This window comes from Nipponia nippon, unplaced genomic scaffold, assembly GCF_047370975.1.
Source record: "Nipponia nippon isolate SJK-2023a ecotype South Korea unplaced genomic scaffold, ASM4737097v1 scaffold_10, whole genome shotgun sequence".
NCBI lineage: Eukaryota > Metazoa > Chordata > Aves > Pelecaniformes > Threskiornithidae > Nipponia > Nipponia nippon.
The window spans coordinates 5,681,766-5,709,343 of NW_028262291.1; the positions used below are offsets into that span (position 1 = coordinate 5,681,766).

At 40.3% G+C, this 27,578-nt stretch overlaps 1 protein-coding gene across 4 annotated transcripts in view; it reads left to right on the plus strand.

The window, feature by feature from the left end:
* The first annotated feature begins 381 nt into the window (after positions 1 to 381).
* Positions 382 to 27,578, plus strand: part of ANO5 (anoctamin 5) — a 61,027-nt gene continuing 33,830 nt past the window's right edge. Inside the window, exons 1-4 of one of the 4 annotated variants that reach the window (XM_087743149.1) lie at positions 382 to 571; positions 12,467 to 12,511; positions 15,282 to 15,352; positions 21,502 to 21,549. In XM_087743149.1, coding sequence (XP_087599275.1) covers positions 511 to 571; positions 12,467 to 12,511; positions 15,282 to 15,352; positions 21,502 to 21,549 — 225 coding nt within the window. In that variant the 5' untranslated portion in view covers positions 382 to 510. The remainder of the gene's footprint in view (positions 572 to 12,466; positions 12,512 to 15,281; positions 15,353 to 21,501; positions 21,550 to 27,578) is intronic. The other 3 variants (XM_087743170.1, XM_087743160.1, XM_087743181.1) reach the window with 3 other exon arrangements.

Sequence of the window (27,578 nt, forward strand, 5' to 3'; positions counted from 1 at the left end):
CACTTTCTTTCCCCTCTTCTCTCACGAAAGATCAACTACTATAAAAGACGCAGACAGGCAAAAAGGACAAACCCGTTGCTGTATCTAAACGAAGAAATCAAAGGGGTTGCTTTTACGAAATGCCACTCAAGGAGCAAACGCTCGAGAGATAATCAATAGTCACATTTTGGATGTTTTCCCAGTTCGTCTTCTGTCATTTCTCTCTACGTAGCGGAAAAGCAAAGGGTTTAATGCAGATTTTACAGAGGCAAGGACCTTCTCCCCGGGGAACGAGCCACCCCCGGGCGGGCGCGGTTCCCGCCCGGGGCCCGGGCGGGAACCGCGCCCGACCGGGGATGGCCCGCGGTTTCCCCTCCCTCCTCCGGTCCCCCCCTCTCCCCGCTCCGCCTCTGCGGACAGTGCGCATGTATGGGGCGGCCACCCAGCCCCTGACTCACCCCCTCTTCTCCCATCCGTTCCCCGGAGGTATTTCCCCGCCGCGGGCTAGGAGGGAGAGAAAAGGCGGCCGCCATGAATCGCTTGGGGAAGAAAGGGAATGAGACCCTTATCGAGATGGCTCTGTCTGCGGATGGTAGGAGACGACGGGGATGGCGCGGGGGCGGGGGGGGGGATCGGTGCTTTGTTCCGCCTCCCCCTGTGAGGAGGGTGCTGCGGGGACGGGCGCGGCCGGGGCTTCCTGCCCGGCGGTGACTCGGAGCCCGTGGAAGCGTCGCGGGTGGGAGGCAGAGCCGGAGGGCGGCGGGGGGTCCCGATCCGCCCCGGGCCTCTGCAGGCGGGCGTCGGGGGTTGGGGCTGATCCCGGAGGACTCCTGCCGCCTCCCGAGTCTGTCTTTCATCCTCCGGCTTCCCCTGAAAACAGCAAACAGCAAGCACGTTTGCATGAGCCCGAGCGCAGTTTCATTAAGTCTTCATTAACCCTAAATAAACCTTGAACAGAACGGTTCCTGCATCAGCACGCTGCTCTGAACCAATACTAGAGATAGCTCTTAATTTTTATTTTCAAACACCCTTCAAATGCAAAAGTTGCCTTGGCCTAACAGCAAACTTTTAGCCTTTCGCGAAGCACCAGCTGGCCTCAAGGTTGAGGTGAGCCTTCAGGCTCAGGTGAGCTTCAGGCGGAGGTCTCCCAGAGGGGCTGCGATGGCCATGAGGAGAAGGGTCAGAGCAGACCCGGTCACCCCGCATCGGAAGGTGGGAGCAGCCCCTCGCTCCCACCCAGGTGCGCCGGTGCCCGGGGCCTCGGCACCAGCTGCAGCGCGGCCGGTGGGTTTGTGTTGGGGCCTTGCTTTTTTGCAATAACCAGGTTACAGTTTCCAATTCGTGTCAGCGTGTAATGTAATTACTTATAATAAATGTGGTAATAGTATGATTTTGTAAAATAACGTGACGAAATGCTAAGTGTGTATTTATCAGTACCTCACCTGGCAACATGAATCAACAGTCAGATGTGAGACAGTATGTTGATATTTTCAGATGGATTCTAAGATACTTAAAACCAAACGAAAAATGCTGACCTAGAAAAATTTCTTCATGCTTTGCCATCAGTCCTAGAAGTGAAGATCTTAAAGCAGGAAAGAACCACTAAGAGTTTCTGGGTTGGCTGCTTGGGTTGTATGTTTTCCCTCACAGCTTGACTACACTCTTTCTTTCAGAAAAACATATAATGCCATTTTAAACACCTCAAGCACTAGTGTAAAATCATGATTTTCGAAATATTTGACAGTCTTGTTTCAGAGAGATGCGACAGCAGGTAATGGCTGTGAAAATTATCCAAAAGAAGCTGCTTACAGTGACAGCAAGGAGCGGTGTCCAGCTGTGGCGAGGCAGGTGTCCGCAGCAAGCGTCAGACAAACATTTGCCCTCTCTGTGAAGGCCCGGTGGAGCTGGCAGGCTTGCTCGGGAACCGGAGCAGATGGGTGTTACAGCCTCTTGGCCAGCAATGCATTTCCAAAGTCTTGTGGGGAGGCCTGAGTCATTGCCCGTCCCGCTGCCTGTGAGCAATGAAAAGTGCTTAGGACTGAGCTGCTCTAACCAGTGGTTGTTCTTGAGACTGAAAAATATTTACAAAAATACGCAATAACCATTTAGGGAATGATGTTGGAAGCCAGGTTTGTAACTTAATTCTGCAACATTCAGTTTTCCCATGAGCGTTTTGTGGGTTTTTTTGTACTCATAAACATTGAATATAAGGAGATTTGAGGGGTTTCAGTGAATGAGGATGATTTAGTAGGATTTACCATACAGTAGCACATAACTGTCCATACAAAATCCTACACCAATTCTTTTTTTTTAATCAAACGCTTTTCTGAAACAGAAACAAATTGAATTTGGGGTAAAGTGAGTAGACTTCTTAAAGTTTATGTTAATTTGTTGTCCAAAAATCTCTCAGGGGTAAAAAAAATAAAATCTTCTTTAAATTATTGTTTAGAAAAGTTAACAGTATGTATATATTGCCGTTGGGACTTCTCCTAGATCTAAACATCTGCTTTGTGCTTTTAAGGAACAGATAGCCTCTTAAGGAGGCTCCAGGCTATAGATGTCTGACGTGCACAAGCAGGGTCTATGGGAGTCAATAGGAACAAGGCAGAAGAAAAAGCATCTGCTACTCATTTTCCTTAAAGATCTGATTATATTTGGATAGTACATGTATATTTAATTCTGGTTTACTACTGCATTTCATCAAACTTGAATGCTGAGGAACAGGTTGTGCGGGTGAAAAACTACTTACCAGCAGCAGAAAGTTTAGCTTGCAGAGTCTGTGTTTAGAGACCGTGTGCCAAAAGCCACCTTGAAGGAGGCTTTCTGGCTTCCTGTTGAATTACACCCGTGTGAGGTAATAACTTCCATTTTCATGTGCGTGATTTTGCTTTCTGTTGGAAGATGTGTGGCATTTATCTCAAATATTAAAAACTAAGAAAAGTGAACTTGCAAAAGCGGAATGTAGGTATCAGAGGAAGAAGACCACAGTATGTTGTTAGGAATATTTCTTTATGTCTATGCTATCTTTCAGCATTTTTTTTTCCCGCATGAAATGTTAGTGCTACAGTAGCTGTGTTGTGGGATATATCCCCAAGACTGTGGATCTTCTGGAAACTCTGAATTGGCTCCATGACGCGATTTGAAATATGCTGCCTTTATATGCATGGTTCCTTTTTCAAAACTTCCAGGAGTCTGGTTTGAACTCAAAATGCTCTAAGACTGATCTAAGTTCAAACACTTTCTTAGGTTGGTTGTCATCTTGCTCGTGTTCCTTCTGAGAAAGGCAGCAAAACATCGGGAAAAGCCAATGGCGTGACTTGCAAATGGTGCTTGTGCCAGTGTGTCGCCTTCTCAGAATGCCTCAGCATTCAGGGCCAAATACTGCTGTCGTTTAATAGAATGATACTTCATTTATTTAATCAGAATTATTATGATTCATACTTGTAACGTAAAGTACAGGCCTCTGTTCAAAACTACATCTGTCTCTATTTGCTGGAGCAATGTATGTAGTAATTTCTGATCTATTTGTGGAAACGCTGAATGGGATATCATGTTCCCACAGGGCCAAAGCAGAGGGTTTGTTAATGTGAAAGCTTTTTTTAAAGATTATTACTAGGTGAAAGCTTTTTTTAAAGATTATTACTAGGTAATAAAATAAAAGCTCCGAGAAATTTAGACACAGTTCAGAATATAAAAGGCAGGAGAGAAAATACTCCCTTAGACCAACCAACGGGTAGTTCCTGAGTGGAATTTCTTTACTGGCTGCGGTGCGTCACTGCGGGGGCACAGTGTAAATGCAGGTTGGTTGTCGGAAGGTAAACCTCCTTTTAACGGAAAACTCTGGTTTGTAGTAGGAAAGCCTGCTTTTGGGAACTGATCCCAACAACTTGCATAATATCGCCTTATATATTTTTTTGTGTACATGCTGTGGTGCTTTTAATGAGAAAATGAAAATGTCAAGCCCATTCCACCACAGCTGTTAAATATGGATTTTATCCAGAGATTGTGTTAGTTTAAAAAAAAAAAAAAAATTGCCCTTGGACTGGTGACTGAGACGTATAGCACTTTTCTTTTAGATGAGGACCCTGCATATGAGGTTAAAGTCACTTTTATACCCTCTCTCTGCAGCCTGGTGAGTGGCAAAGCAGAGCAGCTCCACAGGAGGGATTAAGCATCTCTCGCATGCCTTCTTAACCCAGTGGCAATTATGTGGGAAGTTTAAGCCATGCTTCAGAGAGCTGGGAAATACAGCTGAATTCCCTCAGGTAAAGAACTGAGTGACTGTGCTGCCCATTGCAGGTAAACGTAGTTTAGCCTCTATCTAAAAAAGGGGTCTGCAGTTCACCTTTTTGCTGAGAAAATGGAAGAAAATGCTCTGCAGCTCTTTCTCCCTTGGACGGGTTCCTGGAGGAAGGGCTTGGTTCCAGCTGGGGGCAGAGGTTCTGGGCTGGGAATGCCAAATAAATGCTAAGGAAGCAACTGAAACCCAACTGCAATGTGAGGCAGAGAGATGTTCTCTCCATGTTTCCCTCCCAGGCAGGTTCCAGCTAAGGTACTGTCTGGTATGGTGTCCCATTCTGAGGTGTTTATAGGACTAATGGTCCACAGGTTTCCAGTGCATAGGGGTTTGACTATCTTTTTTTTTTTTTTTTCAAATAGAAATTTCGCTTTGGATCTGACTAAAATTCAAAATTTTGAAAGTAGAACTACAGCTGGAAAGTTTCCAGTCTTTGCTGCTGGTCAATGAAATTGTGCCTTAAGTATGGTGTCACACCCTGGAAGGTTTTTTTAAGTAATTCTTCTCAACTTACAAACAAAATTCAAAGTTACTTTGCTTTTCAAGCTTTTATTTAACAGGTGCATTAGCAGCACGTGTAGAGAACTGAAAGCTGTGTTGAAATGTGAGTTTTTGCATTCTGGAAAAGTCTGTACAGAAATGAGATAACTGTATCATGAAATGGAAGGGCACTTTAACATTTATGTACAAATGATTAATAATTACTATGATGCAAGGAAAAACTAGGATAAGATATAAGGGAACTACTGAAAATGTGCTTTTAAAATTATGTCGAGAACTGTTGGCAGATATTTTGTAAAAAAAACCAACCAACCAACCAAAACAGAAAACCAAACACCATTGTCTTCATATTTAGTATCTGTAAACTAATTAATGAGTTTTATATACACGTGGAGAAGTACAGTCACATAATATAAACGTGTAATTAAGAAGCTATAGGTAGTGTAAAAATGTGGTGAGAGTTGCTGTGTCAGATGTTAAGCGGCAAGGTAATAATACAGTGAACTTTTCCGCCAGTGTTTTATTGTTTTCTGGGGGTTGACCTGAAGGGCAGCATAGTTGCCAGGTTGTGCCTCATTATCTAGCAGTAATTTCATTATATTTGGTAGTAGCTTTTCACACGTGCACGTGTATAAGTGCAGGAAGGGGAAGGAAGATCCTTGTGTCGTGTTGCTAGGGATAGTTCTTGCAATTATAACACAGTTATGGAAGGATTCTGAGGTGTCAGCTATCTGCAGGAAGCTGAATAATATGTCAGAAATTATTTATAGATTAAACATTGTGTGGGGGAGGAGTTGATTCTAGGTTGGGACTTGGTTACTTGGATTTTACTAGAGAGACGTGTGTTTTTGTTTGAAGGGCCTCTTGCAAGAACCTACAGCTGTTAAACCTGTGGTGGTCATTGCTTTAGTCTGATGCGTGCCAAGAAGAGGCATGCTAGCAGGCTGCTTGGCTGCTGACGATAAAAAGGCGCAGCATAAGGCAGGACGCCTGAACCCGTGCTGGAAACTTCATGTCTTGTGCAACTGTGCTGACATGCGTTGTAAGCACTAATTACCTCTCTTAATGTAACGTAACACAATTCTTAACTCGCCTATCTGCTAGGCTAAGGGATATAATGTGAAAATCTCTGTGTCAGTGAAGCTCTCCAGAACAACTGAGAGAACACCTTAATTCCATACCTGCAATACTTATATTGCAGTAATCCAATAAAGGCTTCTGAATCTGTTTCTGTGTACTCAGAATACATCCACGTGTAAATTTGGATCACACTTTTCACACTGCATCATGGCAGAACTAGCATGTATTCTCACACATTGTAGGCCTGCCTCCAGTCTCTTCAGCCCCTGTTTTCATCATTGGTTTCTGCTAATGTAGGGTTTCTGCTTTAGTTGTGTCTGGTGCCCAAGAAATGAGGAGAGAAATTGTTTTAGGTCCTGTTTGCACAGTTGTAATCTGGAATTTTCATTAGATCCTGTAGATTAAAGGGTTATGGGATCAATGACTTTTTTTTTTTTTTTTTTTTTTTTCATTTTTAGTATAGTAGTCTGTTACAGATCTGGCCATTAAGAATCAATTAAGAATAGGCCAACATTTGATGTTACTTGTGTTAAAAGACTTCATTCTAGGCTTCAAATCAGACTTTTTTTCCAGCGCACATGGATCACTCACACACAACAGTATGATATAAGCACCTCATTATTTCGTCTTATTGGTTTGTCTGGATCTTTTGGTACGGTCAGAGCCATTCTCCGCTGGTTCTCAGTGAGGACCAGTAGAGGTAGTGAAGTTCCAAATGCTGTTTTTTAGGAAGTGAGAGTATCTTTGGGTGAAGTGCAGTCTTATAACTGGAAATCCCAAGTGATCCCCTTGTCTTCCTTAGCAGGTTCCCAAGGGTAAATGTGAAATTTGAGGCCTTTGGCAAGATAGCAGAACCCCAGCGAGCCATGTGGGTAGGGCTCGTGATGCAGATGGCTGGCCTTTAATTTTCTGTGCTAGCCCTAAATTAGAAAGGGCCTTGTGGTTTGTTATTCAAAGAGGTTTTCTTAACTATCAGGTAGGAAATCAGAGAGCCTATGTTTGCACAACTTCAAGTGTGCTCAAAATATACCATGCTAAGGAGTAATGACTAGCAGACGTGGTTTTGAGGCCATTGGCAAGTTGGATGCCTTTGGGTACTTCAGTCCTTTTAATCGACTGGTGCTTACATAAATGACTGTAAGTGATGGGAAGCCATGGTCCATTGCCCTCCTCATTTTCTTGATTGATAGGAACTGTTTCTCTTTGGGGTCAGTATATGACTTGCAGTTATTCTGTCATCTTTAAAGTAATTTGGACAGAAAATGTTATGTCTTGCAAACTCATACTTCAGAAAAAAAAATAATTGGGATTTGTTTATAAAAAGTCTTTCTATACTGGTATATTTTTATGTTGTTTAATATGAGAAAATGCAGTACTTGTCCTGGGGAATACAGTAGCAGAATTCTCAGTGACACATTTCATTGGAAGCATAACCAAAATAGCATTGAACTAGGTAGAGCATGAGGACCAGAAGGAACAAAAAATTGCAGATGAACTTGGCCGTCTGAAGTTAAATGTCCAGGTAGCATGAAACTGAGGAATACTGCCAGAGGATAGTAAATTTGAGATGTAGTTTTTTATATATTGCTTTTCACTTTCTTAATAAACGTACAAGTCGTATGTTCCTAGTTTACGCTAAACTTATCCCCACCCTTTTCACTATTTCCCTATCTTTAGTTCCCTGTTCACGTATCGCTTTTCTCTTACAGTATCTATAGAAGATCTCTCACACAAAGATGGGAATATGCTGTGCGTCCGTAGAATGAACAGTAGGTTGGGCCCTCCGCTGCCCCTCCGCTACTGTTGAAAACTTGTGTATTGCAAATGACGGCAGATACCAGAGACTGTGTTGCTTCAGGGTTACATCGGTGATTCCAGTGGAAGTTGGAGAAATGCATTAATGAATAATGCTATAAGATTTTAAGTGTGCCTCTGGGAACACTGGGAAAGCAGGTCTATGCCTAACACTTTTTGAAGTCCTTGTGACTCCCTCGGGCTGTGATGAAAAGCAATACCACCGCTCCCCTTTCTTCATCTTTTCTTGAAGGAGATGTGAGTGCACCCGGCACTTTCATATATGTGCAAGGCCATTGCCTGAGCTGTTAGTTTGCCTCTGCAGTCAGATAGTGCTGATGACATCTGGCCCTGCGCATATAAATAGTCTTAAGTGCAAACAAGCACAGCTGTAGTGCTTCAGGAGTTGTCGGGACTTCTGCAGTCTGGTGTTTTACCACTCTGCTCTTCTGAGGTTTATTTGTCGTTCTGTTTCCCTTACTAACATGCATCTAAATGCTACACAATTTAAAAATACCTGACTTTATCCAGCTCTCACTGGTCCGGGCTTTCTTTTTTTAATTGCATTTCAACCTATTAATCAATTTACATGTGTCATTCTGCAAAATGATGATACCTAAAAGGTATAAGTGCTAACTTCAGTGCTCACAGATGCTTTAAGTCTTGTCTATGCTGGTACATACAATACGGTAATGGTTATTGCCTTAACCGCATTAAAATGCCATGCAAGTTCTGTGTTGCAACACTATGCTTGTGGTTTTTTTGCTAAAAACAGATTTACACAACTTTTTTTTTAACCCAGAGCCTTTTAATCAAAAGGGAGGTTTTATGGTTCTTTAAAAGGAAGGCAGCTGAGGGTAAACTTCAGTTCTGATTTAAAATACCCTTTTACTATACTAGAGATTAGAACTGTGGACTTCATGTCTTTTCCAAATACTAAATGAGATTTTCTTATTGTTAGGAACAGATTTCTCTTCTGTATATTTATGCCTATGTAAAACGCTGTTATTTTTTCTTTTGCTTTCTGTGTTGATAAATACCTGTTCTCTGGAATCGCTTGTTCAATAATAAAACACATGCTGAAAATTAAGATGTCCGTGAAGTAGACTATACTTGAATGCAATCTTTTTTTTTTTTTTTTTAAAAAAGGAATCATAAAGTTCTTTTAAAATGTTCCCAATAAATTTTCTTGGATTTACTGAGAATTTAATGTTTTCATTGTTAAGGCATAGTTTTAAATTTTTAGGAACAGCTCTTGAGTATGCATAAACCACCACTTCAAGCATAATTTTGAGATGGAATCTTTGGTTCAGCAGTGCAGTTATTACTCTTTAGATGATGCCAGGTGAAGTAATAACACTTATTTTACTTGCTCAGGAGCCAGCATACTGGGTGGGTCCTTAGTTCCCCTAGGCCCCTCAGTTGTCCAGCTCTGGGAGGGTATGGTCAATATGTGCATAAATTTAGTTAAGAAGTCATTTTAAAGCCGTGTTTTTCTTAGATACGGAAGCACAACAGCTTACTTGGAACGAGTGACCTTATTCTGGAGAGATCTTTGTTCAGTATGCATTTTTGTTAGTGACTCAGTGTGGAATCAGACTCCTTATCAAAGATGGAAGTCAGTCCACATAGATCCCACTACAGCAGGAATTCCATGGTGATCTTTTGGGAGCAAAGGACGCAGTACCGTAAATAGTGCATTGATTTAGTATAAATAGTCATGTTTTAAATTGAATTCTCTTTTCTGTCAGGCAGGCCAAGTTATTGAATAATAAGATGGTAACTTCAAGACATCTAGGAATAAAATCTTCTTTCATTGCTTGGTGAGAATGAATATTAAGAAGTTTCTATGTAGTGCAAAATAGCTACCTCATAACAACTGCAATGTAAACTTTTTTTTTTTTTGATTTATTTTACCCAGACCATCAAAAATTTGCTCTAGGGATATGTACGTGTGTAAACTGATATGCCGAAGGCATCAGACATACGCAGGACAGTATGACAGGTCTGCAAGTTGTTTTTACCTACTTGGTTTTGTTGACTGAAAGGGATGCTGTTACTATGTCTAAGAAAATTGTGGAAATAAATGGAAGCAGTATTTTGGAAAGAATGCTGAAAGTAATAGCAGTACCAGTAGTTATACTGTCTTACTGCTGCTAAACAATGAACAGTTTGTCAGCACCTGCCTGAGAATCCTGGCTCCAACTTCGCCTTTGGAATAGCTCTGTCAGAGGTCTTAGGTGTGAAAGTGCAGATGATGTTCTAGTTTTAGTAGCAAAATGAAAATTTTGATCCCTAAAACTGTCTATTCAGCTGCCACTGGGCTTTAGAAGCACCTAATATGTTAACACTTTTACTGGTGGAAAGACACCTGTCAAGAGCAGGTGAATCAGGGTGACAGAAGTTGAGAGAAGTTGAAGAACTGAAATGCCTTCTCTTGCTCAGTTTTCTGACGCAGAGTTGCTCTGAACTGTGCCAGACTGCAGCATCGACACACCAGCTGCTCTGTGCCCCGCTGTATCTTGAGTACAGCAGCATCGGCCAAGCTTTTTTTCCTTCCCATCTCCCAGCAGACCACAGCTTACCTAAGGATGCTGAAGTGACATAGATCATCATCTTCCAGGGAAATTGCTGTTGGGTACTGTTAAAGATGCTACAGCATCCCAGGCTGTGCCTGTGCTAGTAATTAAAAAAGCCAAGAATTTTTCATTGGCCTAGAGGGCAAGTAGCACAGTCCAGCCACATCCATACAGCTGAACTCCCTTCTTCCCCAAGCAGGGCAGACTTCTCCAAAGACCATATCTTGGCGTGTGGTGTCCTCCAGGGTGTGTTTCTGCTCTGTCGGGGAGAGTGCTAGAAGCCAAAAGCCATTCCACAAAGTGCACTAATAATTAAGTTGAGTGAGCAGTCCTGGACCTTTTATTTTCCTAGTTGAGGCACAGCTGTTGTGACCAGGACGTGGCCTGTGAGGGGTGCACTTCTGGAGAACGTGCAGCTCATTTTTGGTGCGGAGGGATGCATCGCTAGTCCTGTGGCATCAGTGAGCCGTGCTGCTTACCTCGCCCCAGCTGTCAGAAAATAGGAGGGTACAGGAGACCTTGATTTATAACAGCATCCTTACTTTTTTGCGACAGCGCTGAATACACTTATTTGTGTTTTATGAGGTTTTATAAATTAAATTAAACAGCGCTTGTCAAAATAAACAGAATTTATTTTCAGCTGCTTGTTTTCTTGCAGGTGACTTTAATTTTTAATTTTATAAAGCCTGTGTTACCATTGTAGTCATCAAAGAGAATTTTCTACTTTGTGTCATACTGTCGTATAAAGGGTAAATAGGTCATGCATGCGGTCTCCCATCCATTTGTCTGGTTTTAAGTACATGATGGCCAGTCGTCCTTGAATAGCTCGCGTGCCAATTCTGTAAATTGCAGCTACAGTAGCATCTTTGAAAAACTGTGAGCATGTTGGCATCTAGACCGCTAAGGGTTTTTGTGTTTCATCATGGAATGAATAGGAAGGTTTTGAAGGATGACTTTTTGATTCCTGAAATAGTAATCATATGAAACCACTTCTTTTAACCAGTAGATCCAGATGTGGAATTAAATTCCTTTTATTTTTTCCTAAAACGTCAGTTTTGCAACGTAGAAAAAGAAAGGCTCTGTGAACAAAGTTAAACTATTGTAGAATGACTAATCGTTTCATTACACGAGAGCCATTTTCCATGCTTGTTACAGGAATCATAAGATTGAGCTAATAAAAGTACCTTTTTTTTGTGGGGTAAACTACTTATATTTTAAGAGGCGAAATCAATCTTGATTATGTTCTCCAGTCTTCAGTTCTGAATGTTGATTTCTGTGAGCTGTTTTGGATTACTGTTGGTCTGATCATCTGGGTTTGTAATTGAAATAGAAACGGTCTGTAATTCTTAGGAGCGGCATACCGAAAGTTTATACGTAGGTTGCCCTGCGGTAGGGCGTAGTTTGGGAAAGCATATGTTAATACTGCAAAATTATAGGCCATGAGAAGCTCACTTATTTCCAATAATGTACAAACTCCTAAGACACGCGTGTTTAAGGAGTTACAAATAGCTGTGTGCAGAACTATAAGGCTGTTGGAGACAATGGTTACATTGAGAAAGAGGTATTGCTTTCAGATGGGATACGTGCATGCCCACGAAAGGCCAATGATTTGGATAAATATTAAAATTATATACGTTTGAAACAATTTTAATGGGTTCTGATAGTCATAGTGTGGTTCTGGGACTAATTTTGAACAAAAAATTTGCAAGGAGTGACTGCAATTTGTACAAATGGATTTTGTCTTGAAGGGCCACTTATGTTTAGTAGGTGTCCTCATTCGTTCTCCTTGGTGTGCTGGTATTTCTAGATCTCTTTACATACAGTAGAGCATGAAGTGTCGAAGAACAAGGCCGTGCCCTTAAATATGATGGTTTTGTCAGAATATTATTGTTTTACTCCATCTTTAGATACAAAGTTGTAATTTCTTGAAGAATTTGAAAGGCATTTTCTTGGCTAGCAGAAACTATTATTGGCCCCCCTGCTGCTGATACGGGAAAGTGGCATCCTGGTTTGTGTTGCTGAATAAGGTGCCTGGACAAGAAAGTGAATGTTGGTGTTTCAAGCGGAACCTGCTCCGTGCTTTCTGTCTCGGCCGCAGTCTCTTGTTTCCAGGGCTTGCTCTTCTGTTTGGATATGGTGGCCGTAGAGTAAAGGGTAGAGGAGAATTGTTAAATGGGTTCATGATAAAAGTGGATTTTACTTCTGGTTCTTACTGAAGTGTTTTTTCCTTTTAAAGATGACATTGCGATTCTCACCAAGTTCAAGCCATTGCGGTCAGAAGGTATTGTACTAACCGGCGTTACGCCTTCTTCCCTTTTGTGTGTGTCCTCTGTCCTTTTTTTTTTTTTTTTTTTTTTTTTGCCTGCTGAGAGCCTCTTGGAAATCAGACTTAAGTTTATATGAGTCATTGATATCACATATGAGCTGAGCTTTTTGCAATGTGATTTACAAGGCAATTTTTAGCTCTCTGTGGGCAGCTCTCTTGGTTAAGAACTAATTGGGCATCTCCATTCCCGGTGCTTGTTGCAGTTCTGGGTTGCGGCTCCTTTATACCTTCCTACATGACTTGGACATGCATTTCTTACAGCCCTTGGGAACCTGTTTATGTGTTTTTCAAGGAGTGAGCATATTAAGTATCTTGTACTTCTCAGTTAATACATGTTTTGCATTCTCTTTTTGCCTTCTTGCGTGCTGCACTAGGGTTATTCAGTTTTATTCCCCTGGATCAGAGACACCAAGAGGATTTCCCTTCACAAGTTCCATAAGGAACCAGCTATGGTACTGGGAGAGCATTTAAAATACAGAATTCTGAATCCTGCTTGTCCCTGAGGTAAAACTTTCACAACTGCAGAAAGGATAATCCAGAAAAAACAAACAGCAAGGCTGCTGCTGTAGGCCATGGGATCAGTTCAAGTCCTCTCAGCAGCACAGGCAGATTGAGTGTGACTGCTCCAGGGACAAGGCCAGGCTGCTACTGCCATGGAGGGCTGTGTGACCAAATGCTTGGGCTTTCTGCTCCTGGGCTTGCTACCTGCAGCCAAAGCTGCCGCAGCCGCCTGCTTCCCCGGGCTGCAGGCAGAGCAGGCAGCAGAGCGTGGTGGTGATGATCCCTTTCTTTCATCAGGCAGCGGTCCGCTGTCCTGGGCAGCTGCCACGTTTGCATGTGCTTAGAGCCAGCCCTGTATGAAGGTAGACCCTCTGCTTAGGAGTATTCTTGCAGAAGCAGTGCCTCAAGTAAGTTAATCTGAATATTTTGCTAGTTGGTTTTTTTTGAGTCAAGATTTCTGTGTTCTTACTATAATATTCTCCCATTTTGTGCCATTTGTTTCTCATACATGTTGAACGCTTGTGCTGTGTTGGGAGGTGAAGTGAATTCAGTTCTATGCTGAAGCTGTTCCTGTAAACCTTTTCTGTGTTTGGCGGTCTGTCTTACAGTGTAGTCCCTGTAGCATTTATGATATATTTGGGTAGGCAGAATGATCCCAAATTATTTACTTCCACGCTAGCTTTTTAGAGATGGCTTAACGCTGGTTTCCCAACTTGTATCAGCATATGCAAACATCCCTCTACAAGTGCATCAATAAAACTTCAGTGTTCAGATTATATCAACTAATACAGATTTTGCAAGCATAGTTTGCTTTAGCAAAATAGCATGCAACAGCTTTGAATGTCTTAGCATTCAGAAACTTCATTATATGTTATATACCATTAAATACTATTGCCCAGTTTCTCATCACATCGTATGTGCAGTTATAAATTACGGAGACCATTTTCTGTAAGTCAACTTAGGCACAGCTTGAGAGCATTTTGTTTCCTCTAGTTTTTTTCTTTTGTCTAAGTAGTTTATTACAGATTTTAGAAAAAACAGTTTATGTCCTGCCTGGATGCAATTTTGACATCAAATATTTGCAGGTTACAAAAAAAAAAAAAAAAAAAAAAAAAAGAGTAGGTTGGTTTTATTGCTAGGAGTAATCTAGCCATAGTTATCTGACAGTGGTCCAGTCTAAGCTGTGCTAGTCAGTCTGTCCAGTCTAACCTATACCCATCAATGCTCCCTTGCTGTTTGATGAAGAAAGGAGTATGATGAATCCTTTTTTTTTTGAAGAAAAAGGCAACTTTAGTAGATGCCTGCTCTAGATTGTGATGAGCTGTTTTCAAAACTGCTTATCCTTTTCCATTGGTGGTGGAGTTATTTAGATGCCTGATTTAGGAGACTTGGACCGTCTGTCTAATCAGCAGAGAGGTGGCTGTTTACAAAAACTTTTTGGAGCAGGAGCCTAGCTTCTGGGCTCTGAATTGCTCTCCAGAGGGAATTGTTGACAGAGCAGGTTCAGCGCCACAAACCCAGCAAATGTCTCAGTATCGTTTAGGGGTCTGAAGATATTCAGTGTGATTTTTCCCTATAATGTTAACATTTAAGTAACAGCGTCCTTGGTGGACTGACTATATTTGTGGGTAAGTTATGTCGGAGTTCAGTACTGTTGTTAAAGTGAAGGTGTTTTTTTGTTTTTTTTTTTTTTTCTTTTTAAACAACAAGTAGCTTGGTAATTTAAGTTGATATTACTATTCTTGATCCTGTCATCATATCTCCATTATGTGGGCAATCTTGAGGTTATGCACCATTAATCCCTTAGCAACAGAAAATTAATTCAATTTCTAGCAAGCAACCCCAGAGAAAATTGAACTTTCATAACTGAGGCAGCAAAGCTCCAGTTGTGAGACTCTCGTAGACAGTCACCTATCAGACATTTGAGACAAGAAAGAGTTTTATCTTATCAAATAGGTGATGCTGACAGATTTTTGTTTGTCACATTTAAAAATGTGTTTCTGTGACTGCAAGGTAGTACAGACTGAGTATATTGTGTCTCGCATTGTTTTTTTCCCTTCAAAGATCCATTCTTGAAGATTTTATGTAGCTGAGTGTTATTTTCCATCTTTTGCTTTTGCTTGTTCATAGTTCCATGCCTTCAAGGTTCACTTCATTTTCAGATACAATCATATTTTAAAATAAGAAATGTATTTATGTGAATCTTTCTTTCAATGTTCCTTAGGGGAAGAATGCAATGGACCTTTGTGTGAAACTATTTCAACTTCAGGATCAGAAATCCCAAGCAGCTCTGAGGTAAGCTCCAGTACAGACGATGTTAACACACTACTGGTAGTAAGAAAGAGGAACAGTTGCTGTGAAAGAGAGAATTAGTTTTAAAAATAATATTTCTTTTAGATTGTCTTATACCTCCTTTTTCATCCATGTAAAAATTTTCTTCCTCTAGCGTTCTGAAGGAGCAAAACCGTGAAAGCAACACTGATACTCACTGAGTCTTATAAGACTTTGAAGTGTTAGCACTACAACACAGTAGTAGTAGTAGTAGTAGAAAACGGTATGGGCTTAACAGTGTTTCTAGTATCAGTCTTGAAATGAGAATCACACGATCATTTAAGGTTTTGGCAATTGGAAAAACATAATGCTTCTGCACAAACCCAACACTTTGTTTTATGCTTATTATATTGCTGGCTTGATAGGGAAGTCACGGCACTCTTGCGTTTCTCTGCTCTAGGAACTTTTTGACAGTGCGGCAAGATTTATGAGAAAGCAAATGAAGATTTGAGTTGTAAGAATACCTCTTCCTTGCAACGTGTGCAATCCAAATAGCATCATCAGCTATTAATTTTTTTCACAGTACCTCATTGCTTAATATGTACAGTACACAATAGCTTAAATAGGATAAGAAACAGATTAAAAAAGAATATTGAAAGTATGAATTCTTGAAATCGGTATTTTATTTTAGTATCTATGTCTGATTTCTTTATTATGGTTATTATATGCTCAGAGGAAGATAGGAAGAGTTTTAGATAGGAAAACAAATAGTTGCTCAGTTAAAGTGGAGTCTCATACTTGCCAGGAGCACTCATCAGAAATGATGTCTATTGAATTGAGTGTTGGAAAATTGGTGTTGTTCTGCTGAACTTCTTAAGAGTAAAACATGTCCTCACCTACCTCTAAGAGGCAACTTTGGAGATGGTCCTGTGAAGACAGAACTCAGAAGTGCTTCCTAGATTACACAGATCTTTATCTTGCTAGCGCATGCAACCATATCACCAAAATGTTTTCATAAATCTGCCATTCCATCTTAAAAATTGTTAGTATGTTCACCCTGCTACTTTCTCAGTCTGTTGTAGGAGTTGTAGTAATCTTTTCCTCCAGGAAAATTTTCAGTCAACAGCCATATCGAATACTTCACTGAACACGATTTCAAATTACAGCGTATGAATCATCATACCATAATAAGCATCAGAGTCTGAAGCTGATGCTGAGTTCCTTTTGCGTGTCTCTGAGTAGATGGACTGAAAGAATTCACTTGATGACTTAGGACATAGGAAAAGGCAGGAAACATGGGAGAAAGGGTGGAATGCATGGGTCATATATGTAAAGGCATGGGACATCATTATTTTTCCTTACAATTTGTTCTTAAACATCACAAAGATTGTCATATTAGCACTGTTAGTCTGTAGTTGAATTGATGACTCGGGTTTTTTGTTTTGTTGTTTTCCTCTCTCCCTCTGAGAAGAGATGGCTGATTTGGCTTTAGATAGTTTGTTTCTCCAGATCAGCTGGTTGTCTGATGTTCGCTTGCATTTAAGTTAGTACTTTTCTGTGCTTTGCATTATCCTAGCTCATGTCCCCTAATACAGTCTCATTTGTCTGATTTTTGCTTTCTATGCATTAGCCAGACATAAAGTTACAGAGTTACTCTTAATCTTGCCCAGTTCCACACTCTGACCAGCCAGGACAAGCTTAGGTCTTGATGATTAATGTCCTAGATATTCAGGTTAAGTCTATCCTTAAAGTTTTTCCATGAATTCATTCCAACAGTAAGATAGTCCTGATTTTTTTTTTTTTTGTACAATGCTAATCCTTTATCTTCATGTGTTGTCACAACTTCAGTTTTCTTCGCTGTAAACTGGAAGAACTTCTATTCCCTCAGTTCTTCAGTAGGCTGCCTTTTGTCATCCTTGATGCATTCCCATAGGAATTGAGCAGGGTCGTCTATCCTGGCGTGAAGGACAAGCCATGGTTTCTCCTCTTTTCACCAAGACCCTTTTGAGCTCAGGTCAACATGCTTTGTTCTTGTTTTGACAGATAGCACGTTTCTCTAATTTTACTCTGCTGATAGTTGGTAACTTTCTTGTTGCTTAACCATGTACTTAACTTTGTTCCTGCAATTGGAAAATATGAATGCTTGGAAGTCTTAAAACAATTTAAGTCAGGTAATTTTAAATAAGAAATGAAATTCATTCATAAAAAGACCATTGGGAAAGAGTTAAATAAATTTACATTCAGGTCACAACTTCATTATGCTTGGGCTGTCTTTTCCTTTGGAAGAGAAGGAATGTAGCACGCAATGTCAGTATGCTTCTGCTCAGCAGTAGGGAGAAAAAGCTATGGCCTAACTGCAACAGAAGGGAAAAAAAGAAATCTAGATTCAAATACGGAGCAGAAAACATTACCTATCCAGAATCCAGTGGCATTTTTTTTCTTTTGTAATCCGTAAAGGAATACGTGATTTCTACATAAGGAATGATGCAAGTAAAACAAAAATGAAGGTGAAACATTGTAGTGAAGTGTGCCAACATATACAAAAGTCAGAAGAAGTCCAGGACTCAAAAATGGTGCATTTGGTCCTTCCTCCTGATTTTGCATTTGTGCTCTAATCCACTGCTTCTTCCCTACTTTTACCTTGTTTTTTTCTTTCATCTCTTCTTGTTGAGTCGCCTTATTTTTTTTTCTTTTTAATCTCCTGCAAAGACAAAAGAAACAGGATCGCTTGGAGTTCGACAGCTTTTCATATTACCAGCCTTCTAGCACGCATCATTTCTAGATGCTTTGTCATGCAGGGAGGCAAGGAGGTGTTTTCAGCACGGTGCATCTCTGTTCAGTGATTATCATTGGTTGCTCAAGTTGCAAAGTAAATGAGGATGAGGCCCACTTACAAAACGGAGTTCCTATTCTTAAGAGGGAAGAAGGTCAGTTAAATAATTCAAGATTGGAAGAAAGGTTAAAAAATGGAATTTATATTAAGTTTCCTGATAGTAAAATTTTAGGTCGTTCAAGTGGGGTAATTGTAAAATTAGTACAGATTTTATGGAAGATTGAATCACTAACTAGTTTGTTGTTTATCAACATCTGTAAGAGGTGCATACCGAGGACTGACTGTTTGTCTGCTATTCCAATTAAGTAGTACAAAGTACAAAGTCACTTAAAATGTTTGCTTTGTATGTATGTGGACCCTGAGTTTGTCATCCTCATAAAAGGCAGGTGGTTGCACTACTCTCTGAATAAAGCTGCAGGATTGTGGCCTATTCTAGTTGTGAGAAGGTAGGAATTAATTTTGCACAGTTATATATGAAATTTTCACCTTTCCTGTTAATTTCACACTAGTGAAATGCTCACTAAAAATTTCTGTTAATCAGGATTTTCCATATGGTAATTGGATCATGAGAAAATCTGAGAACAAGCGCTCTTTATTTAAGCCAGGTTGCCAGAAGTAAATTCGCAGAGCTCCATCAAATGTATTAAAGCAATGCATTTTACCAAAATTAAGGGTATGACACTGAGTTGTTTGTTTTTTTTTGAGAGCAGCAGGTACTGCAGGTGTTGCAAATTAATTGATCTTTTTTTTTTCCTGAAGAAACACCATCGTAATGTACATTACTTTTCATGCTTGTTCATTTTTCAATTCAGACCAGTGGGTTTTCAAGTAGAGAGAAACATAAAATACCATTATTACTATTGTGAAGACAGACCAAATCAGTTTCAAAATCTAGAAGGAAATACAAAAAGGCTTCTTTCAAGTGTAGCTACAAAACACAAGGAGTATTTTGGGGAGAGAGAGAGAGGGCATTAAAGACTTACGAGAGTGGATTCCAAAGTACGAAGGACCAACCCGCCACTGCTGCCACCACTGCCAACCTTCTTTATTCTTGGTTTTCATCTCAACAAAGGTGGACTGTTTGAGTGTTTCTGAAAGCACTGGTTGGTTCTTGTTTCGAGGGTCATGCGTTATCAAGATGGGAGCCCCTTTGTGCTATACACAGACTTTGGCATATAATGAAAAAGTGGAGTCTCTCTACAAGAGTCCTTACATTTTAAATGTGCCGGAAAAGGTATGTTGACTATCACCAGTTTTACAATACTTGCCCCAATGACTTGAGCTAATTGATTTCAGGCAGATGTATTGAGAGCAGGGTGAGTTCCCTAGTTTAACAGGAAAGCATTTCACAAAACACATGGGAACGTACAAAGGGTTTTTAGCAGCTGGACTCTGCCAGCTGTGCGTCTTCATCCCGCAGTTTAGTGTTTCACTAAATGTATTAGAAGTTTATGTTGGAGTGAAGCAGTTTGGGCAGCATATGAGGGCAGTGGGTGGCTAAAACCCGTATTTACATCCCCTCGTGGAGGAAGTGGGAGGCTGTGGGTGGGAGGAGCACAGGGCGGAGAGGTGGAAGAAAAGCAGATGGAAGAGCACCGGCTTGGACGGGGGCAAGTCTGCAAGGGAGAGGTCAGGAGCCATAGGGCAGCAGTGAAAAGCAAGGCCGCACTCTTATTGATGTCAAATTTGTACAGTACTTTCCATGGCAGATATTTTCAGTGTATAATTGGAGAAAAACTTTCCGCTTAACTGTCTCAGCCCTTACTTCTCCACAACTAGTGTCGTTTTTCCAGTAGCATCAGTGACGCGAGGATTAGACTTCTAAACCCAGTTCAGACTATCTTAGGGTAAGAGCACAGTGCAGCTGTTTATATTTGCACTGTTTCTCATGTGGATTCCTTGCCAAAAAACAGATCGATCTTTTTGTGTTGATATGACTGAATTCAGACAAGGATGTTTGTATCTTATTTAGGTAAGCAAATACTCAGAGATGGTATCATTAAGAAAGAATGTAAAGATGTATGTATGCATTACTTGCAATATAAATAGGAACAAAAATAGCATGTTTGTTTCACAAAATTATAGGAGTGGACCTGTGTGGTTTCTCTCTAGTAAAATTGTAATAAGGGTGAAAAATATTCATTTCTAATTTCAAAAATCATAGACAGTACTTTATGAAAATTGGATTTTGGGAAATATACTGTTTGAAATATTACAACTGTAAACAAATAAATGATGATACAATAACAAAATGAAGTTAGTATTCTGCTTCTGTTGAAAGTTAATTTAATTCCATAGAGAACGGTCATATTTTCATAATGCGCTTACACTATTCAGTTGCACTGTTTAAACCTGTCTGTGATTTGTTTTCAGACGCAAAAGAACAATGCGAGAAATTATTGACTACCAGAATTAAATATTGCAAAACAGCTTAGGTATTGCAGACCATCGTTCATTCCAATAGCGAAGCCAGATCTCAAAATCCCTTGCTCATGCAGTCACACAGCTGTGGGCCCGTACCCCAGGTAGCTTACGGACATGTCTTTGTAGGATAGCTGCGCTCTGCAGGGTCCTCTGCTGTTGGTATTCCTGTCATCCCTGTGTTGAGCCTGGCCAGAGGACGTTGCAGCACCCTCCAGGCCCACATACAGGAAAATAATGAGCACCCAGGTCTTGTACAATTAAAATCAGGGTAGGGCCTCCCCAGACGTGGATCAGAACTGGAAGCTGGAAAGCCCTCGCTAGTCTCATTAGACATAACAACTGCAATTACTGATACCAATTTGCCTTGTCTGCATCATGAGATTACTGATTTGTCTCCTCACATTTATTTTCCTTCAGTTCACATGGTGTAATTTCAGTTCGTATGGAAAAAATAGCCAAGTAAGGGGTGTCACGTTTGTTCTGAATGCGAGTGCGGCCGTCTGTACTATGTACATTTTCTCTCTTTGATATTAAAATAACAAAAAGTACTGTTCGAAGTTGTTTATCAGCTTGTAAATGGAAATCTGTGCCAAGTTGTTTAGACTTTATTTTTTATAATGGAAATGCTGAAGAGTACTGTATGGCTTTTATTAAAAGTTACTCTTATTAATATTTAAAAATCAGTATGGGCCATGTAAAAGTCAGTTGTGTAGGCTAGAGACCCAGCTCATCTGGGGAAGTAGAGGTTTGTTTAAACTTTGACTATCTAGACTGAAAATCCAACTGTCGCTCAGAATAGCTTTTCAGCAACTTAAACCAGGAGCTACACTGTTTCTCCTGAAATAGCCTTTTATTTTAAAGCATCCTTTGCATCATTGCTAATAACATTATGTTTTTCCCGTGGTGCCACTGGCAGGGCCTAAACAGCACTGAGACTACTTTACTCATCCCTGAACATCAAGTGGTAAGCAGTAAGCGATATTCATGCTTCCTTGCATGAATTTGTGTGGCGTCTTCTACTACCGTATGCCAAAAAGTCCCTCACCAGAAAATTTTCCAGTTTCAAGGAAGCCATCCTTCCAAAAAGAATTGTTTTGCTAGCGTATAAAACTGAATGTGTTTTTTGAGTTTATTCCTAGTGATGGCTCAAATGATAAAGTCAAGCAAATCGAAAGGACAATGCACAAAATTGAACAGTATCGGTGGAGTAAACTGGAAAGTTCGCTTTTTTATCCTTGTTTTGGTTTGATGGGATATAGGATACATTCTGACTGTGGTGTTATTAACAAATGTGGGATTCCTTTTCGTCATAATAATCTGGAGGGCTCTCTGAGTCAGCATGATACTTTAAAATGCTCTAAAGAGCAAGAAACAAACACTGACACCATTTGAAATGCGTTGCCTTTTTTTTCTTATTGTAGTAAGTAATAAGGAAAGGCTCAAAATATCCTCTTATTGAAATTCACAGACAAGGTAATTGTATGAATTGTCAAATATATCAGAAAACCTAAAATAACCATTTTTCTTTTATGGAGAAAAAAAATGATAAAAACTCATTTAAGCTAACGGAAGAAGTACATGCTGAGGTGTATTAAAACTGTCTGCTTGCTTACATTGGGCTCTGGTGTCTTACATTAACACATACGCTCTCCTAGCATATTTTTTATTTTTCTTTGTTCTGTTCTTGTTTGACGTGTTCTTTTATTCAGAGAGGCTTTTTCTGTGCGTTTAAATTTTAGTGCAAACATCTGGGTGTCTTAAGCAGCTTTGAAATGCATGTTTTCAAGCTTTCAGATTTTAATGTGGTTCAGAATTGAAACCCAAGTGTGGTAAACGTGCAAAAAGTAGCTTGCAAGTTTTAGCTACAAGAAATACGTGGGGTTTTGTGTTTCTTTGAATGGGAAAGGTTATAGTTTTGTATGCAACTTTGTAGCCTGCATGAACCATAACTGGAAATCGGTGTGGCGTTAAGAGTGCTGTTAATACACTTCTTTGAAGTGGGTAAGCACTTCACTTGCATGGATTCCTCCAAGGAAGAATATTGAAGAGAACTTCGTGCGAAGGGGATCTCTGGTATAATGGGAACTGTGTTTACTGTGCATAAACCTGGAATTTGCCTTTTTGATTTTCGGTAGAGTGCCTATATATTTTCATATGTTGTGGAAATGCATTTCCAGGAGCTTTGTGCTTTTGGAAATAAATTCTATCAAACAGTTATATTTAGCACAGCGGCGCTTTAATCAGCATGTTTCTCCTATAGCTGTAAGCATGTTTAATTCTGTGAAAAGGGGGATATATAAATATTCTGTGTGAATGGGGCATCTAAGTGAGGGTGATAATTTTGTTTTTAAGCCATTGAATGTTTCCTACTCTTGCAGTTGTGGAGGCTTTTCTTGTATTTTGATTCGGCTTTCAAACCCTTATATTTTTGCCCATTTCTGTGTTCTGCAAATTTTTCTGCAGTGGATTGTTAATTCATAAATTGACTAATTGCTTTGTAATATAGCTATTTTGGTTTGTTATATTGTCTGTGATAAAATCTAATTTGCCTGTATGATTATCAACGGTATGCCATAAATAAAATAAATATTTGGTTTATAGACTGTATGTTATAAGTAAGCAAAATGTTGCAAATCAATTTTATTTTGTAATTTCAGGCGGTTTTCTTGTCTGGTAATGCTGGACTATGATAATATAATTTCTCGATGTGCTGATGGGGATCATGTTATTGACGTAACTTCTCAGCATACCCGCTAGTCATAGCCAGAGGTTCTTCACTGCGCTGTAACTCTAATGAAGCTCATGTACTGGGTTCCTCCGTCTCAGATTAGTGTTGGTTACTGCTTTGTTACTGAAATTGCTGCTGTAAACCATCTTCCCACTCTGAGATACAAAAAGCAGAAGGTGAAGGATGCTGAGGTCCGAACCTGCAGTCCCAGCTCTGCGAGACTGGACACCTGTGAAACCTTGAACTCCAGGGAATTGAATTTGGGAAGTGTGTTTCTGAATGTAGGCCCCCAAGAAACTTGCAGTTTTCTAACTGAATATTAATCTGAAAAGTATTGCTCTAAGCCAAGTTCTTCCATCTTTGAAGTACGGACATGGAGAGGGCTGGGATATTTAGTACCAAGGTGTATTTGGAGGAAGCTCCATTGCCTGCAAGGAGAGAGCTGTGCTGTAAGGACATAAATTTCCTGTTAGGTGGATGACCAGAAACAGAAAACCCTCTGACTCCTGTGAAAATATACAGGCTTAAATCATTCTGGTATAATCTGCAAAATATATTTGCTTTTCAGGCACTGCGATATCATTAGACCACCGAGGGCTAGCTGATTGTACTGACCAAGGTCAGCCGTGTGTGCTTTGGTGGGTGAGCAGGGCCACGGAAATGTTTACTGCGGTCTCTTCAGCTTCAGTCCAAAGTCGTTTCTCTGAAGCACTTTCTGTTCCAGTGTTTAGCGGTTGATGCCACATCCAGCAGCTCCCTTTCCCCTCTCCTGCTCGCGGTGACCAGCGTGTTTGCTTTGGCCCTGAAGCAGCGTATCTGAACCACCTCGGGGAGCGAGGTGGCCAAGTCCTGCTCATCAAATATTTAGCAGTGCGGGAGAGTTTCGATGATTCTGAATATAGCATGCGACCACCAGCCAGCATTTACACACCTTGTCCGAACCAGTTTGGGCAGAACTGAACATGGGGTGTTACAGCCTGACTTTGTCTTGAGCTATGCTTTATTTATTTGTGTACTGACACCTTGGTCTTTCCTGTCACCTGTTCCATTTGAGTCAGGATTTCCTACTGCAGGGCTTTAGTTTGTGTCTAACGTGAGGATTGCAAGTCTAGGTACTTGGAGGGTTGTTTGGTTGAACATGGTCCAATACCTTGACCTCCGCTGGATATCTAGACAGAAGTTATTGATTATGGGGTAACTAGAAGTATTAATATGATTCCGTATGAATCCAGTAAGTTTGCACTTATTTAGACTCTTAAAACTGGAAAGTTACTACAGGAGAACAGGAGGGCAGTATTTGTTTTTGAATAAGTATTTTTTTTGTAAACTTCCTTTGTAGCTGATGGATTTATTCAGCTTTTTGGAAGCACTGGTAAATGCTGAACACTTGCAGTAACAGCATTTCATAGAATCCTACAGTAACTTGGATCGGAAGGCACCTCTGGAGGTCTCCTTGGCCAGCCTCCTACTTGGGCAAGGCTGACTTCAAACTTAGATCAGGTTGCTCAGTCAGGGCCTTGCTTGGTCAAGCTGTGTGATCCCCGAGGGTGGAGATTACGCAGTGTCTCTGGGCAACCTGTTGCACCGGTTCCTGCTCAACCATGCCCTCACATCCAGTAGGAATTTCCCTTGCTGCAACTTGTGGCTGTTGCCTCTTGAGTTTTCACCGTACGCCTCAGGGCTCCATCTCTTCTGTAATTCCTCGCTGGGTATTGTTCAATTATTGAAAAGCTTCTGTTTGCTATCTGTGCTGCATTGGGAAGTTTTAATTTGGTTACTTGTATTCCAGAAGGTACACGTCACAGAATATCTGCTCTGATGAGGTATAACTTCATTTCATAACTGCAGATTGTCCAAGATCAATTATTTTGAATACAGTTCTGGAAGGAGCTGTTAAGAAATAAGACGTACTAATCCGTAAAGTTCTATGATCCACTGATGCAACCAATGCAAATTACTAACATTTTATATATTTTAAACCTGTAAGTGCACATGTATGCACAGAATTGTATGAATTTGCAAGACTGATCTTGTTCTTCTTGTGAAATCCAAATGCAGCAAAATGGCAAGGAATAATTTATGGGATTAATAAGTAGGCCTGTCACTATCCATGATGAATAATCCTGTGTACAGAAGGAGAGGGAAGTGATAAGTATTCCCCTTCTCAAAGCAGATCCAACAATGACTACTGCATCTTCTTAAATTGATAGTCAGACCTTCAATGACTGAGCAGGATTCTGATACATCTTAGAAAATGAGCAAACTTCAATGGCACTGAAGATAAAAGTATTACTTCGGTTGTATGGAATAATCTAATTATAACTATGCTACCCAAAGAATTTGGGACAGTCCTTTGGCAGGAGCTTTTTTGAAGTAAATATTATTTATTGATTTTGTTGTTGTTGTGTATATGGGTTTTGTTAGTTCACTAGGACAACATCTGTGCTCGCACAGTCTCTGTCTTTTTAAATTAGTGGTTGGGGTGGTCTGTTTTTAGGCTGATTCCCAACATTGTAAGTTGGTAGAATGCACTTTGGGGTTCACTTACTGTAATGCTGAATAATTACAGTACTGTTGATGCTATGTAGATGTCAGCATGGTTCTATGCACCATGTTAATTTGATTAAATTAACATCTAAACAATTGCAATTTGCTTGTAGTCACAATTATATTAAAAAAACCCCCACAACTGTAAGCACAAAATAGAATGGGAAAATGCTGTTTCTTTTCTTCAGATTGGACTTGATCTTAAGGGTCTTTTCCAACCTTAATGATTCTATGACTCTATTGGATTCCATGATTTTTTGAGCTTCTTAGTCTTGCATGATTATGTACTGCATTTGGAAGCAAAAGCATTTTCTGAGGTAGCTGTCCTGATTTCAGTCTTAAAAAGTAGTCTGCTTTAATTGATCTCTTGTAAAGATTTCTCAAGAAGACAGACAACAAAAAACCCCAACAAAATTGCCAAAGAAGGAAGGCAAAGAGAGGATTTCTTTACCATGAGGGTGGTGAGGCACTGGACCAGGTTGCCCAGAGAAGTTGTGGATGCCCCCTCCCTGGAAGCGTTCAAGGCCAGGTTGGATGGGGCTTTGAGCAACCCAGTCTAGCGGAAGGTGCTTTTGAATCTGCTTAAGTATCCAAATGATGGCAGTTAGCATTATAGGAGTCATTATTTTAAAACACTCGAGTTTATTATCAAAATGGATGCCAGCACAGCTTTGCCTTTGATAAAAAAGACATTATAGTCATAATGTTTGTGGGTGCTTGTGTTTTTCTAAAAGTTGGAGCCTTTCCCTGGCTTTTTTAAGGACACGGATTTCTTGCTAACTTTAGTTGGGGGGTATGTGCTCGAAGCAGTTGGTTTGGGTCTTGGAGAGGAACAGTGGGCTTGCTAACTTCTTGTTGGTTATTCCAGCAGAGTGGAAGGAGATATAATCTGTTCCTGAAGCGACGTCTCAGGGTAAAACAGTGATGAATGATATTGCAAGTGGCTTGGATGGCTGCAGTAATAACATGCTTCACTGTGTGATGCCTTTTGTTAACCGGGGGCAAGGTTCACAGTTATAAATATACTGTGTTTTCTCAGGGAACTTTTTCACGTGCATCGTTGCATGGTTTAAGAGGGAAAAGACAGAGGTATAACCCTCTGAATTATTCTTTTTTGTTTCTACTCTAATAAAATGAAAACCCAATTCAGTCCTATATACACTTCTGCTGATGGGTGTGTTTAAAAAAACCACCACCAGCCTTCCTTAGCGTGGTGTTAAATTCAGACAAGAGTATTAGCTTATCTATGGAGAGCACTTTGCTGTATGAACCTCTAGTCTTGTAAACAATTTGGTAGAGGTGAATACTGATATGATAATAAATAATATTACCTAATATTACGTTAACTTCCCTAGGAGAGTGAGGCGATAGTCTTTATTTGCTCAACATTAATTGCTGTAGCCTAATTGGTGAAAAAGATTAATGTTGTTGTTAGGACATTCTGGCATGCTGACAAATAAAAATATGACCTTTAATAGATCAATTAGAATGATAATCACCCTGTTGCATTGATACATTTTATTAGATTTTTTTTTCCCCCTAGAAAGTAAATACTCAGTTTTGAAAGGTAACCCCTCTATTGTTTGTGTGCTCTTTTCGGACATGGTTGTTGCTGGGACATATTTCTCTGTGGTGGTTGGTTTAGTGAATCTTGTTATATAGGAGCAAATGCATGGAAGTTACTTTTTGCTGCCTGCTTCAAGTCTATGAACTGTGCC